This window comes from Pristis pectinata, chromosome 13 (genome assembly GCF_009764475.1).
Source record: "Pristis pectinata isolate sPriPec2 chromosome 13, sPriPec2.1.pri, whole genome shotgun sequence".
Taxonomy (NCBI): Eukaryota; Metazoa; Chordata; class Chondrichthyes; order Rhinopristiformes; family Pristidae; genus Pristis; species Pristis pectinata.
This window is the reverse complement of record NC_067417.1, coordinates 27754045-27769345: the sequence shown is the minus strand read 5'-3', so window position 1 is coordinate 27769345 and position 15301 is coordinate 27754045. Positions and strand designations below refer to the sequence as shown.

Genomic DNA, 15301 nt, shown 5'->3' with positions numbered 1-15301 from the left:
CTGGAACAAAAGCTATTGGCCAAGGACAAGCAACAAGTGATCTTGGGCGGCTTGCCAGTCATTGAAGTATCACACCTATTGTACAGTGGATGTGTACCCATTAACTCTGTTCAGTGCAATTATGAATTAATTTGACAAGAGCTTATTTCTCTGTTTTATTGTTTTAATTCTATTAAAAATTGTAAATGTGGAATTGCAAATATTGCCAGCAAGGTGGATAGGGCTATTTGGTTTTACAAAAGACATTTAATGTTGGGCACAAGTTTAATAACCAAAATTAAAATAGCCTTGTGCTGCGAATTGGGAATTGGTTGGAAAATAGGTAGCAGAGAGTAGGGATAGTGTTAGCTGTTTGGGGATGATCATGATCTAAATGTTGTCTCCTGAGAATCTGTACTTGCGCTTTTATCTTTTCATAGAATCATGGAAAATTTATGACACTGAAGAGTCTATTCAGCCCATCATGTTCATGCTGATTAAAAGATAACCAGCCAGATTCATCCCACCTTCTGTCATTAGCATGATGGCCCTGCAAGTTATAGCTTTTCAAGAGCACGTCCATGTATTTTTTTAAGTGTGATGAGGGTTTCTATCCCTACTAACTTTTTAGGCAGTGAATTCCAAACGCCTACTGATCTCTGGGTATAAAAAACCTTTTCCTCATTTCCTTTCTCTTCTATGAATGACTTTTCATCTATGTCTCTAGCTTCTTGACCCTTCTGGTAAGTGAAATATATCCTTCCAGTTTACTGTACATAAGTCCCTCAAAATGTTCAGTGTCTTAATTAAACCTCCCCTTCTCTGCCTCTGTTCCAATAAAAACAACCTTATCTTGTCCATTCTTTTCTTGTGGCTATAATTATAAATCACTTGGATGCAGAGAAAGATTGTTGAATGCAGTAATTTGTTCCTGATACCAGATTAGTACCTGTAGTAAATGTGAGAAGGATGTTAGAAGGAATGGTATTTGGAGTTCAAGGCAGGGAAATATCAGAATGTAACAACAAATGCAAATAATTTGCCTTTCATTCTCTTAACCATAAAATCTCCATTGAAATGAGCTTGCAGATCCTGAATCAGGTCCAACTTGGATCAGGATCCTTAAGTAGATTTCTTAGCACACATGCTTGTGAATCTCACTAAGTTTGTTCTTCCACTACTGGACATTGCGTGGATCTAGCAAGTTCAGGAGATCCACATTCAGATATGTCTATGCAGCTGTCCCAAGCTTCCTGGCCTTCATGTGGGTAGATGTTGGATGTTCGCCATGAGCGGTTGGCATTCCCCAGCAAGATTTGACCCATTTGTTTTCAGTGATTTGCGTTGTCGTTTTAACATTTATTAGACAACTTCTGTCTCCTGCCTAAAGCTGTTTTTAATTCCAGGGATTGCTATATCATTTATAGCAATTAACAAAATATTCCAATACCTTATCCTTTTTCATGACCTCCACGGTTTAACAACAACAGGCATGGTTTTATGTTATTTTTGAAAATGCTTGGTCAAAATCTGTCAAATAGCTCTTGAGTTATTGAATTGTCCAAGTTTGACCTTTGCAGATTCTAAGATTAAATGGCCTCAAGGCTTATCTTTGCAATTGCAACATTACCAATCTGCAGCAGTGTAAAAAGAAGCCTAATTGTCGCCAAAATTTAATGACAGAGCAAACTTCAAAGCTTTATGAATATTTACTTTATCATTTTACTTGAGCATTGCAGTTCATTTAGTGCTACACTTTGACTTTCTGATTGCAGATGAAATTTTACTTTCCTTTACAGCACTAGGTTTTTCTTTACTATTAGTTTTGAAATCTTTTTTAATCATGACCTTTGTTATTATTTGTTACATTGAAAGCAAATGCAAGCTTATACAATCATAGAGACATACAGAACGGAAACAGGCCTTCCGGCCAACCGAATCGTGCCAGCAATCGTGCACCCATTTACACTAAAACATTAATCGCATTTTTAAAATTCTTTCCACATTTCTATTAACTGGCCGCCTGATTCTACCACTCATCTACGTACCAGAGATAATTTACAGTGGTCCATTAACCTACCAAACTGTATGCCTTTGGGATGTGGGAGGAAACCGGAGCACCCAGAGGAAACCCGTGTGAACACAATGAGAATGTGCAGATTCCACATAGACAGCACCAGAAGTCAGGATCGAACTCAGATCTCTGGAGCTCTGAGACAGCAGTTCTACTAGCTACACCACTGTCACATCAAAATTATTTAGCAGTTCCATTTTGTGTCCAAATATGTATGTGTATAATATGTAATATTTGTGCTTGCCTCTTAAATTACAGATCAAATATCTGGTAAGTATCAATAAAATACTACAAATCTGGACAGAAATGAGCAGTCAAATTAATCCTTTCTATTTGACAGCTATCAATATAGTTTTGGAAGAAGCAGGAAATACCAGTTTTGACCTAGAAATGGCATGAACAATCAATGAAATTACACAAACACTTGGGATCTTGAATTTCTCCATTTGAATTTGTTTGCAAAATAATCATTACAGTAATAAAATAAGCTAGGAAAAAAAGGAAAAGCTCTAAATAAAATACTTCCTTAGAACATTGTTTTGACTGGAATTTCAAAATTAAGGCATTTTGATCAAATTTTAGAAGACCTTGATAATTCCACACCTAGAGTACACAAGGAAGGTTCTGTGTACTGTGGAGGGAACGTATCAGAGGTTTATAAACTGATGCCAGGGTAAAGGCATTATCCTTTGAGAGACATTCAGTAGACCAGCCCTAATTCTCAAGAATTTAGAAGAATCAGTGGCGATTTCTTTGAAGCATAAAATTCTTATGGGACTTGAAAGAGTTGATGCTGGAGAATCTAGAGTCTGTCTCATAAGGAGTCAGACATTCCAGACCAAATTAAGCATAAAATTCTTCAGTCAAAGAATTATAAATCTTTGGAATTATTTAACCCAGAGGACAAAGTCCTAAACAACATTTGGGATTAAAATCAATAGATATTTGGAAGTCAAGGGATAATGGTATAATGCAGGAAAGTGCAGTTGAACCATGATTTTATTTCATGGTGAAACAGGTTTGAAGGAACAAATAGCTCACTTTTATAATTCATTATTATGTTTTTTCTGGCCAAACTCTTTATCCACTTAGTCTCATACGCTTCCCTGCTTGTTCCCCATACCTCCTTTACTGATTTCCATGATCCTTGATAACTTAAATCAATTATTCCCAGCCCATCTGTCTGCCCGTCTCTGAATGCTAATGATTTAGCACTCCAAACTTTTGCACAGATTCAGCAGCTCTTTCAGTTGCCTGTTGCGGAGGCTTCCCTGCCCTTCTGAGTTCAAAAAGTTGCAGAAAGAGATAGAAGAACCCATTGTCTTAAGTGAAATAAGAAAGCCATGGAGAGAGAAATATCTCCTGGAGGATAAATGGTCAAGAAAATTCATTTAGGCATAGCTTAAAATTCTGGCTTGCGGCATTTTGGAATTTATTGTCAAGTTTGGATATGTTAATTGGGTAAGGTATTTGCAAATTCGATGTACAAATCTTTAAAAAAAATTAAGTAATTTCCATCTTCCAGTTTGCCCGATTACTCAAACATTTTAATCTTGCTGGTTGCTTTCTCAAAGCACTTTTGTCTTTTCTGTGGATCCACTTTCTCATGGCTATGGTTTCTTCCTGCTATTGATGCCAGTTCTGCTGCATCCAGCATGAGAACTGTTCAACTGTCAGATGACACATTTGCCATAGTCCCTGCACAGCCGTTGCTACACATGAATCTGTATGATTTGTGTGGCCATGTTTTGTGGATTGCTTTCAGCTCTATTTCACACACTAGACTCACTTTTACAAGCTCCTTGTTTAATGATCAGTGTTAGAGTATGATCTCAAACTCTTGTCAAGTGATTTCTGGTCAAAGTAGGCAGAAAGCAAAATGTTACGGCTGGAAGCTTCCTTGCCTTTAGTAGTGTTTTCTTCAGCCTGCTGCTCGTTGGAGATGCTGCCAGACTAAAATGTTCCTGTGTCAATGTGAAGTGATGAGAGATGAATTACCCCTTTATCTGTTTTTGTAACCTAATTGGTCCAATTTTTCTAAAACATTCATTCATCACGCCAATACATGTATAGTCTTAATGCATTCTACATAATAGGTAGTTGCAGTGTAATTCATTGCCCACATTGGAGTTAGTTTCAGGTAATGATTTCTATGCAAATTTTTTTACTGGAAATTATATGCTTCTGCTAATATATTAGATTCCTGTGCAGTCATTCAGTTAACAAAGGTGCTACTTTCATAAGTAGGATTACAATGTACTAACATATACATAGATATTTGAAGCAGGGCCATTTATCCTACTTGTTCCCCACTTGCCCCTTGCACTGATGAACAAAGCTTCACCACTTTTTTTTAAATTGCCCTAATTGCTTAGGTCTTTGCACTGCTGAGAGCACGCCATAGTGAAGCTTTGCACTACTGGGCTGCCAAAGAAGCACCTCAATCACAATTTATTTACAAATTAACATTCCAGAAGATAGGTGACAATTTTTGTAAGCACAGCTGTCTTAAGAGCAGTGCATTGTGCTGCAGATTGTCCTGGATTCAAGGCTTTTGGACAAACCAGGTGCTACATTAGTATCCATTTGAACATGCGGAGCAGGAGTAGGCCACATGAGTCTACTCTGCCATTTAATGATAATTAGATTGTGACGTCAACTCCACATTCCCATGTACCTGTTATAACTTTTCATCCCCAAGAATCTCTCTCTCTTTACCTTTAAATATTCAAAGATTCTGCTTTCATTGCCTTTTGAGAAAGAGAGTTCCAAAGACTCTCAACCCTCTAACTGGAAAGGTTTTACTTCATCAATGTCTTAAATGGATGACCCCTTATTTTTAAACACTCTGGATTCTCATAGAGTCATAGAGAGATGCAGCATGGAAACAGGCCCTTCAGTCCACGAAGCCCACACTAACTGTCAGTCAACCATTTACACTAATTCTGCAGTAATCCCACGTTCTCATTAAAACCCCAGCTCATCTACATGCTAGGGGGCAATTTACAGCAACCAATTAACCTACCAACCCTCGCGTCTTTAAGGTGTGGGAGGAAACTGCGCACCCATGGTCCAGGGAGAACATGCGAATTCCATTCAGATAGCACCCCAGGTCAGGCTTGAATCCAGGTCTCTGGTGCTGTGAGGTAGTGGCTCTACCAGCTGTGCCACTGTGCTGCTCAGTTCTCCCACAAGAGGAAACCTCTCCATGTTCACTTTATTAACTCTTCTAAATTCCAGCAAATATAAGCCTAGCCTGCCCAACCTTTCCTCATTCAAAAACAACATCTCTTATCTCTTGGTAGTCTGCAGCCCAGTGGTCTGAACATTGAATTTTCCAATTTCACATAACCATTGCCTTCTGTATTCCCCTTTCTCTTCCTGATCCATCTCCGATCCTTCTATTTTTGTTCCCCCCTTCCCCTTGTTCCATCCACCTACTACTCACACATTTCATCCACCGGATTCCATCTGTCTGTCATCTTTCCCCTCATGGTTCCTATTATCACCTTACTTGTTCATCAGATTACAACACTCATAGCCTTTGTGTTCCCACTTATCACCCTCCAGCAGCTGTCTCCACCTTTGCGCTCCTCTCCCACCAAATGGCTCCATCTGCCCTTTTTTATTCCTTGGCTGTTTCCACCTATTGGCCCACCTACCACTGTCTCACTTCACCACCTGGTTCCATCCATCTCCCCCACCTCAGTCCACATATCACCTATTGGCCCCAGTCCCACCCCTCTCCTTTATACCGGCTATCTTCCCTCTCCACTATCAGTCAGTCCTGATGTAGGGTCTTGATCCAAAGCATTTACAGTTCTCTCGCTCTCTCTCTTCATTTGCTGAGTTCCTCCAGCAGTTTGTTTTTTTTGTTCCAGCATCTGCAGTCTCTTATACCAACCTTCCTATTTCCAGTTAACCTCTGAATTGCCTCCAGCATATTTACATCCTTCCTTAAATAAGGAGACCAGTACTATACACCATAGTTCAGATGTGTTCTTACCAGTGCTCTCCCTACTTTTGTATTCAATTCCTCCAGCAATAAATGGAGGACTTTCCTAATTACTGTTGTACATGCCAAACGACATTTTGCCGATTGTACACAAGGACTCCCAGATCATTTTGCATCTCAAAGCTCTATCATCTCTTGTCCATTTTGGCAGGAAAAATTTTAAAAATTCTCATTTTTCCACATTTTATTGCATTTGCCAGATCTTTGCCCACTCACTTAACCTGTCTCTTCATAACTTACTTTCCCACCGATCTTTGTGTCATCAGCAACTCAGCAATCTTCAGTGCCTTCATCCAAGTCATCAAAATTAATTTTTAAAAGTTGAGGGCCCGGCACTGATGTACGTGGCACACCACTAGTTACATCTTATCAACCAGAAAACGACCCATTTAGACCCACTCTGCTTCCTATTAGCCAGCCAATATCTATCCATGCCAATATGTTATCTCCTACACTATGGGCTTTCATTTTCCATACTAATTTTCGATGCAATACTTTATCAAATGCCTTCTAGAATTCTAAGTTTAGTATATCCACCAGTTTCCCATTTCCTTCAGCATGTTATTTCTTCAAAGAACTCCAATAAATTCATCAAACACAGTTTCCCTCTTGCAGAATCATGTTGATCTTGCCTGATTACCTTAAATACTTCTAAATGCCCTGCTACAATGTCTTAAGTAATAGTTTCTGACATTTTCTTTATGGCAGCCATCTAGAGTGCAGTTTCCCACTTTCTGTCTCACTTTCTTCTTGAATAAAGGAGTTACATTTACTATTTTCCAATCTAATGGGCCTTTCCCAGAATCTAGGGAATTTTGAAAAATTAACACCTACTATCTTACCAGCCACTCCCTTTGTGATGCTAGGATGCAGTCTTAGTGGACCAAGGGATTGTTACCCTTGGGTCAAGGGATTGTCAATAATTTGTTTGGCACCACTTACTTGGTGATTGTAATTTTCATTGGTTCCTCGCCCCACCCCTTTCTAATTCCTGATTTTTTTGCAGCTATTTTTGGAATGTTTTTTGTATTGGTAAAAGATCTGTTTAATTCATCAGTCATCTCCTTATTTTCCATTATTAATTTCCCAGACTCGCTTTCTATAATATCAATATCTACTTTTTAAAAAAAAATCTATGGAGATTCTGTTTGTGTGTCTTTGGCTAGCTTTAAATCTTTACTCCAATTTTTCCTCTCTTTTTGGTCATTTTTTGCTGTTTTAATATTCTATTCAAAATGACCTGCCACCTGTCTTTATGCAATTATCTTTTTAAGTCTGATACGATCTTTAACTTATGTAGTTAACCACAGCTAGTAGCTCCTCCCCTTAGAATTTTTCTTTCTCATTCTCACTTTAATGTCTGCCATTGCATTACGATTGACTAGTCTCTTGTTCTAATTTGCCAATTCACTTTGGTTTTCTCATAATTGAGGTTACCCAAGTTTAAATCCTTAGCTTCACTCATTCTTTTCCCCCTCCTTCTCCTTTGAATTCACTTTAATCAAAGGGAATAAGCAGAAAGCTTACTGAGGAGGACGAGGTAAAAGAGGGAGAAGAGCTCTGCTTGCAGAGGGTAGTTAACTTCTGGTATTGTCCACCCCAGTGAATTGTGGAGGCAAGATCATTGAGGGTATCTAAAGAGGAAGTAGATAAATTTTTGAAAGATCCAGTAAATGTGGGTTCTGGGGAACTGGCACAGGAGAGGAGATGAAACCTGGGGACCGATCAGCCATGTTCCTATTGAATAGTGTTACAGACTTGAGGGGCTGAGTGCCTACTTGTGTTTCTTTTTCCTTGTGCTTTTATATCCTTGTTCTTAGCTGAAGACCATTGTACCTCAGCACAATCAGGAAGTAATTCTATCTGAACTTCAGTTACAATGATGAGAAGTCTGCACTTCAGTAAGGACTGAAACCTGCCATCTACTGTAGCCAATATTGGAACCTCAGAGCAGCATTGTTCATTATTATTTTATTAAGGTGACAGAAGCTTTGAACTTTTGAGTATCGGACTGCTTCTCGGTTGGAGCTTGAGAAAGTTGCAATGTCTTGCGGCAGCTTGCCATCAACTTGCATCCAAGATGTTACTGACCCTATTCATAGAGTATTGACAGAATTGCCATTCTGCCTTGTCAGAGAGCAGCAACGGGCAGAGTAGGCTCTTGGTTTTGCAAAGCTTGCATGCTTCCCCATGGTGCCAGTGTGATTGACTCTATCCAAGAACATGTAGTTTTGTTGATGATTCATATCAACTTCAAGCTGTGTTAAAACCAAATGGGTTTAATTTCCCTCAAAGTTAAGATGTTTTTGACAGTAGTCAGTACGTCATGCATATCAGTTTCCATCATCTTGGCAGTTGTCTACTGTGCCATCAAGGATGAGTACACGTGCCAATGCAGACATACCACAAAAGATGTGCCACACAAAAAATGATGGAGCAAATTATTAACATTGCTGAAGCAGCACTTTTGCTGCCTGGACTGCTCTGGAAGCAGTGCAGTATCCGGAGGACTTTTGGTAGTCTGGTATCTGGTACGTGCTGCGCAGCCTCACTATTATGAAGCACCAACTAAGTGATAAACAGCTGCTTTGAAGGAAGAGGAGGAAGAAGAGCAAGAGAAAGGGAGAGAGAAATGCAGACTGTCATTTCTCCTGTTGTGCTTCCTTAGAACATTTTATTCCACAGTGATATTAATAAACCCAGTGCCAGTTCCCCACACCTTGCCTCACCTCAATTCCTGTGTATACTTATTGCATTGTAAGAATAAATACAACATACAGTAACTCTTCCAAACTTAATTTATAAATAAAAGAATGCCATAGAAGGATCATCTATTTACATTATATTGTCATTGGTGCTCATGCCTTTGCCTATCTTGCTGCTCATATAAATTAATAAAAACAGAAAATGTTGAAAACACATAACAGGTCTGGCAGCATATGTGGAAAGAGGAACTGGATTAATGTTTCAGATTGAACATCCTTTGGCAGAACTAGGCAAGAGAGAAAATAAAGTTGCAGAGAGTATATGGGAGGGATGGACAGGACAAAGAGAATATGTTTGACATGGTGAGACCAGGATTGTCATAGGAATAAGCTGTTGATGATGTGATTTGGTTGATAGGTTAACCAGGGCAGTTAGAGTGAACATGAGCATAGAACCATAAATGCTGTGAACTGAGGGCAGTTAGAGAAAAAGAACACAAATAAAGGACTGTAAAAGCTGAAAAATACAGAGTTATAGGAAATACCCAGCAGATCACAATATTCTAGTGGTGTGAGAAAAACAGAGCCAAAGTTCTAGCGGAAATGGCAGTTCCGATGCAAACTGAATGCGAGTTACCTGAATTTGTAGAATTTGCTATCATCTGGAAAACAGCAACGTTTCCAGACGGAAGATGAGGTGCTGTTCTTCAAACTTACATTGAGCCTTATAATCCTCAATGCAGTGCAGGAGGCCACAGACAGGTCATAGTGGGAGTGAGATAAAGAATTAAAGTAGCAGGTTACAGGAAGCTCAACATCGCCTCCAACAGTGTACATGGAGACTTTGGTTATTTGTGTCTGGACTGTGTTTGGGACCACAGGTGTGCTGATCTAGTAGACTTTCACTTCCATTCTTGAACGGATGGGTCGCAACCTCTTCATTAAGCCCTGCAAGATTGATGCTGGTTTTCTCCATGCACTTTAACATTCAGCACAGCCTTTCCAACCAGCTTGCTAAAATGAGAAATATTTAATTGTGCATGCTTTTATCACTATATGCAGGCTGTCCCATCAAAGCTCGCATCTAGGTTCACCTCACGAGAACTCTTGTGTGTTTGAGTTGCCACTTACAGTAACCTTGTCTCCTGAGTTCTCTGCAGCCTACCCATTTCATTATCTAAGCAGGTGGCAAGTGAAGTTACTTCTTCATCTTTGCTAACTTCTTACACTACCACTTCCTGGCCAAGTTGTAAATGTTGCCTCTTTGAATGTATGAGATTTGGATTGTTGTAAGGACAGGTGGATGAACATAAAACATATTTGCTACATCAGCTGTGGCCTGAGGGATGTGGCTTCTGAGAAAGGATTACATATGAGGATACAGTCATTTTTCATTTTACTGTTGGTGGCCACTGTCTGAGTACAGTTAATCCAGTGATGGTCACTACATATAATTCCACTGGCAATGCAGACACGGTGTATCAGCGGTGATGGGGTGCCAATCATGAGTGCTGCTTTGTCGTGGATGGTGTTCAGCATTTTGACAGTCCAGGTAAGTGGAGAGAATTCCGTCACACTTTGCGGCTTCAAGGGATGAGTCACTTGCCACAGGATTCTTGGCCTCCAATCTGCCCTTACAGAGGCCAAGTTGAATCACTGGAGAAGTGTTACTCCAAGAATGTTGATGGGTGAGGGAGTTAGCAGTGATAATGTCAAAGATAGGTGGTAAGCCTCCATCTTGTTGGAAATGGTTATTACTTGGGACAAATATTATTTGCCAGTTACCAGCCCAAGCTTGAATGTTGTTTGGGTCTCACTGAATGCAATCATAGATTATTTTCTGAGGAGTTGTGAATGGAATTGAACATAGTGGAATCATCAGAAAACATCCCCATTTCTGATGTTATGATATAAGGAAGGTCACTGAAGAAGCAGCTGAAGAGGTTTGGTCCCAGAACACTACCCTGCGGCTAGAATAATTGACCATCAACGACCACAAGTATCTTCCTCTATGCAAGGGATCACTCCAGCAGTTGGAGTGTTTTCCTCTTGATATCCATTAACATCAGTTTTACTAGAGCAACTTGATGCCAGACTTGGTCGAATACCCGCCCATCAAAGGCAGTCACTCTCACTCATGCCTAGAAATTTATCTCTTTGGTACATGCTTGGACAAAGGCTCTCATGAGATGTAGAGGCAAGTGGTTCTGGCAGCTGGACATTTGGGAGTAAGTGCTGCTTGATAGCACTGTCAGCAACCCCTTACATTGCAGCAGTAATTAGCTGGATTGGATTTGTCTGCTGGTTGTGGACAGAAAATCTGCAGGAAATTTTTAATTTTTAACATTATTTGTTAGTTACCAGTGTGTACTGTACTGGAACAGCCTGACTAGAGGTATGGCTAATTTTGGAACACACATCTTCAGTACTACAGCTGGAATGCTGTCTGGCCCCATAACCTTTGCTGTACCTAATGCTTTCAGCCATTTCTTGATGTCACTGGTAAAATTTGTTGAAAACTGGCCTCTATGATGGTGGGGATCTCAGGAGGAAGATGAGATGCATCTGGCTGAATATGGATACAAATGCTTAAGCCTTATCTTTAGCACTTGCAGGCTCCATCATCATTGATGAGCATGTTGCTTTGAGCCTTGTAGCAGTTAAGTGTATAAATAAGGAAAATTGTGAGGAAGTGAATTATGAGAGTGAAATTAAGTAGGCATCCAAATTTATAGATTATTAGTAGGTGAGTGAAGCTGGTGGATTAGATAGTAGGATGTGTCATTTGTGAAAGGAGTCACCGACCTTGACCACATATGAGGTAATTGAACCATGACACTACAGTATCCAGTTCATGGTTCTGAACACTTTGCATTGATAGCCATGGCTGTTTGCTTCTGCGGCTTTTTGACAGAAACACGACATCTTTTATTGTGTCTGTGGAGAGAACAGATAAGTTAATGTAAGAAGGAAGGTCATCAACCTGTACATTTCTCTATCTTGGTACAGATTGATTGTCAGCATTTCCTGTTTTTATTTCAGATATGTTAATGTTTCAAGCATGCAGTACTTCATCACGATGTTGATGAAGAATATATGCTCACTCAAAATTTAAACAATCATTTGTTTTCAAGCTTATTGAGCTGAAGTGTGTTTCTGGCATTTTTTTGCTTTAGTTTCAGATTTGCTGTGCTTTGCATTTTATTTGTATGAATATTTGTATGGTTTTTCCAAGTTGTCATAGTTGTCAAATCTTCTGGTGATTGAGAGCCTTCAGATGTAATGTAGTGATTGTACAAGTTGAGTATAACCTCTCCACTTTTCAATTCTATCACTTGAGAAATGAACTCTAGTTCTTTGTTTGCCTTTTGTTAATAGTTTTATCAAGATTATTGTCTAATTGAGCCAGCACGAATGGAGGAAGCATGATTACACTGAAAAGTCTGTTAGTTGAAAAGATACATGGTATTGTTTCTTTAAAAAAAGTCTTGGAAGAGATGTCTTGAAATGGCAGTATACCTTTTTTAAAGAAATTATCAAGTTGGATTGATTAATTAAACTATAGAGCTCTTAACAATCTGTGTAGCCCTGTTGTCAAACTATAGAAAATTGAATGCCATATTGTAAGATATTAAGTTTTTGGCTCATCAGGAAAGGTATATTGCATTTGGTGGTGGTAAGTGTAAACTCGACAAAGTTATAACCAAGGGTTCAAGGGTTAAAGGATTAAATTGTGGATAGATTCCATAATAATGGGTTCTATTCATTTGAGTTTACAATGCTGAAGGGTGGATGAAATACTTAAAACTGTTAATGGATACAGTTGGGTAGCTATAGATAAATTTATCCAGGATTGCACACCTGGTAAAATAAGAGTATATTACAGCTAGGCCATTTAAAGGTAGTAAGGAAGCAATTTTTCACAGAAGGTTGTGAAAATCTAGAACTTGTTTTTAAAAAAAATTGAGTGATGTGCCAATTGAAACTTTCAAGACCAAGATCAATATATTTTTGTTACATAAGAATGTCAGGAGGTAAATGATTAGAGAGCGACAGATCACCCATGATATGACTGGTTTGAAGAGCTGAATAGCTCAGTTTTATTTCTATTATTTAGCAATAACCCATTGAAATATTACTAATTAATATTTTCTTTGGGTAAAGTTTAGTCAAAAGTGCTAAATTACTAAAAATATTCCTGTTGCAGAAAATGCTGCTCACAACTGAAAGTGTCCTCTCTTTATAACTTATTTTTTATTAATTTCCTGTAGCAACTTGTTGTGCCTCAATTTAATTTAATATGGTTATAACTAAAGCTGAGACACGAGACTGCAGATGCTGGAATCTGCAGCAACACAGAAAAAGTTGGAGGAACTTAGGTCAGGCAGCATCTATGGAGGGAAATGGACAGTGGTGACATGGGATCTCTACTTTATAAGGTATAGAGTACGGGAGCAAGGAAGTCACAATGAACCTTTAGAGTACTGTTTTAGCATAACTCGAGTGTTGTCTTCTGGGCCCCTTACTCAGGCAAATGTAAGAGCTTTAAAGACAGTGCAGAAGTCTGCTATTAACATTAACCCAGGATTGAGAGAGAGAGACTGGAGAAGTAAGTGTTGTTTTCCTTGGAAAAGGGGAAGTTACAAGCGGATCTGATAGAACATGAGGGGTAAATGGAGAGAAAGTATTCCCATTGGCCAAGGGACCAAGGACTTGGACATAGAATGAGGGTAACTGGCAAAGAACCAAACTAAAATGAGGGTAGACTTAGTTACTCAGTGAGTGTTAAGTATCCAGGATGCACTGCCAGCTATGGTAGTGGAGAAAAATTAAATTGTTGCTTTCAAAAGTGATCTGGACAAGTTTCTGAAGCAAGGAATTTGTAAGGTTATGGGGAGAGGGCAGGGGAATGAGACTAGCTGGGTTGCTCTTACTCAGAGCTTGTATAGACTCAGTGGGATGAATGGCCTCCTTCCCCACTGACCATACTGTGAAAAATGGAGAATTTACCTTCAACATGTGTGGAATCTACATTTGAACTCTTTAATATAGGAAAGGGCACATTAACACTGGAAAAAGTACAAAAAAAGTTTATAAGGATCTTGCTGGAACTGAGGCAATATGAGGAAATATCAAACACTCTGCAGCTCCATTCTCATGAAATGAAAGGACTGAGGGGTGACATAATCAAACTTTAAGATTGTGAAAGGGTTTGATGGGAGTAGATGTTGAAAAGATATTTGCACTTCCATAACAAGGGGCTATGTAATCATAAATTAACCTTCGAGGAAATATCTGGATGAACATCTTTACCCACAGAGTAGTTAGAATGGAAATAGTTTAATGCATTTTTGTGCAAGTTAGTACAAAATGAAGGCAAAAGGAATGGAAGGTTATGGTGGTGTGTTAGGTGGATAGTGATCAAGTTAGCGCATATATACTGGCTTGGATCCTTTGAATTAAATGTTTTATTAATGTGCTGGGCCTTCTCTGAAATTCCATGTAATTTGACAAGTAGTACACAGAGAAACCTGGAGCTGCTAACTTTATAACATACTGGCATCTTTGCCTGCTGCTTGAAACTTTCAATGGATTGAATAAATCGATGCTTTTCTTCATGAATTTAATGTTTATTATTCAATTCTCTGTTTCAGATGTTGAAAAAGCACTGGATGATCTTCATAAAGTTATGAACAACTTTGAATCTAGGATTCAATTCACTGATTTGGATAAACTGGTTAATGTAGGTGATGGTTCTTTTTTTTTTGGTAGGGGGTGGTTCAGTTAACAATAAATGTGTTGTTCTACTTGTTCACCTGAATATATTCTGCATTGTAGGAGACCCTAGAATGCTTATGCTATGCGTAAACAGTGATGTTCAAGAGCCATTTCTGAAACATGGAAATAAATTACATCTACTACTTTAGAGAAGGTGAAACAACACCACTACATATGCACCAGGCTGAATGATAAGGCTTGGTGTACTCCAGAAATAATTGTGCACGTAAAACTAAACTAACAACAGATCTTCAAAGCCATATTTGCTCACTTAATGTAGTAAATACTGAGCCATAATCATACAGCATGGAAACAAGTCCTGCCCACCACAGACTATCATGTACCCATTCTATATCAAAACCATTTTTTTCTCGCATCTCCTCTGTTTTGTCCCCCGGTTCTTCTGCCACACACCTAACTAGGGGTAATTTGCATGAGTCAATTAACCTACCACCTGGCACATCTTTGCAGGTGGGAGGAAACCAGAGCACCCGGAACAAACCCATGTGGCCACAGGAAGAACATTTACACTGGCAGGACAAGGCTAGGATCAAACCGAGGCCTCCGGGGCTGTGAGGCAGTAGTGTTAACTGCTGTGCCACTATGCTTCTCCAATAGTGAACAGTTACTAGTTTTCAAATTAAAAAACAGAAATTGATCTGATTGGTAGGTAGAAAGTATTAATTACAAAATGAATTTTTGAGATGTACATGGGAAACACAATTATGCTAGATGTAGGTTATGTTGAGG

General features: G+C 39.0%; 1 protein-coding gene across 2 annotated transcripts in view; it reads left to right on the top strand.

Moving 5' to 3' along the window:
- uri1 (URI1 prefoldin like chaperone) overlaps positions 1–15301 on the top strand; it is a 47542-nt gene that overhangs the window by 16323 nt on the left and 15918 nt on the right. For both annotated transcript variants that reach the window (XM_052028200.1, XM_052028199.1), the window contains exon 5: positions 14428–14516. In XM_052028200.1, coding sequence (XP_051884160.1) covers positions 14428–14516 — 89 coding nt within the window. The remainder of the gene's footprint in view (positions 1–14427; positions 14517–15301) is intronic.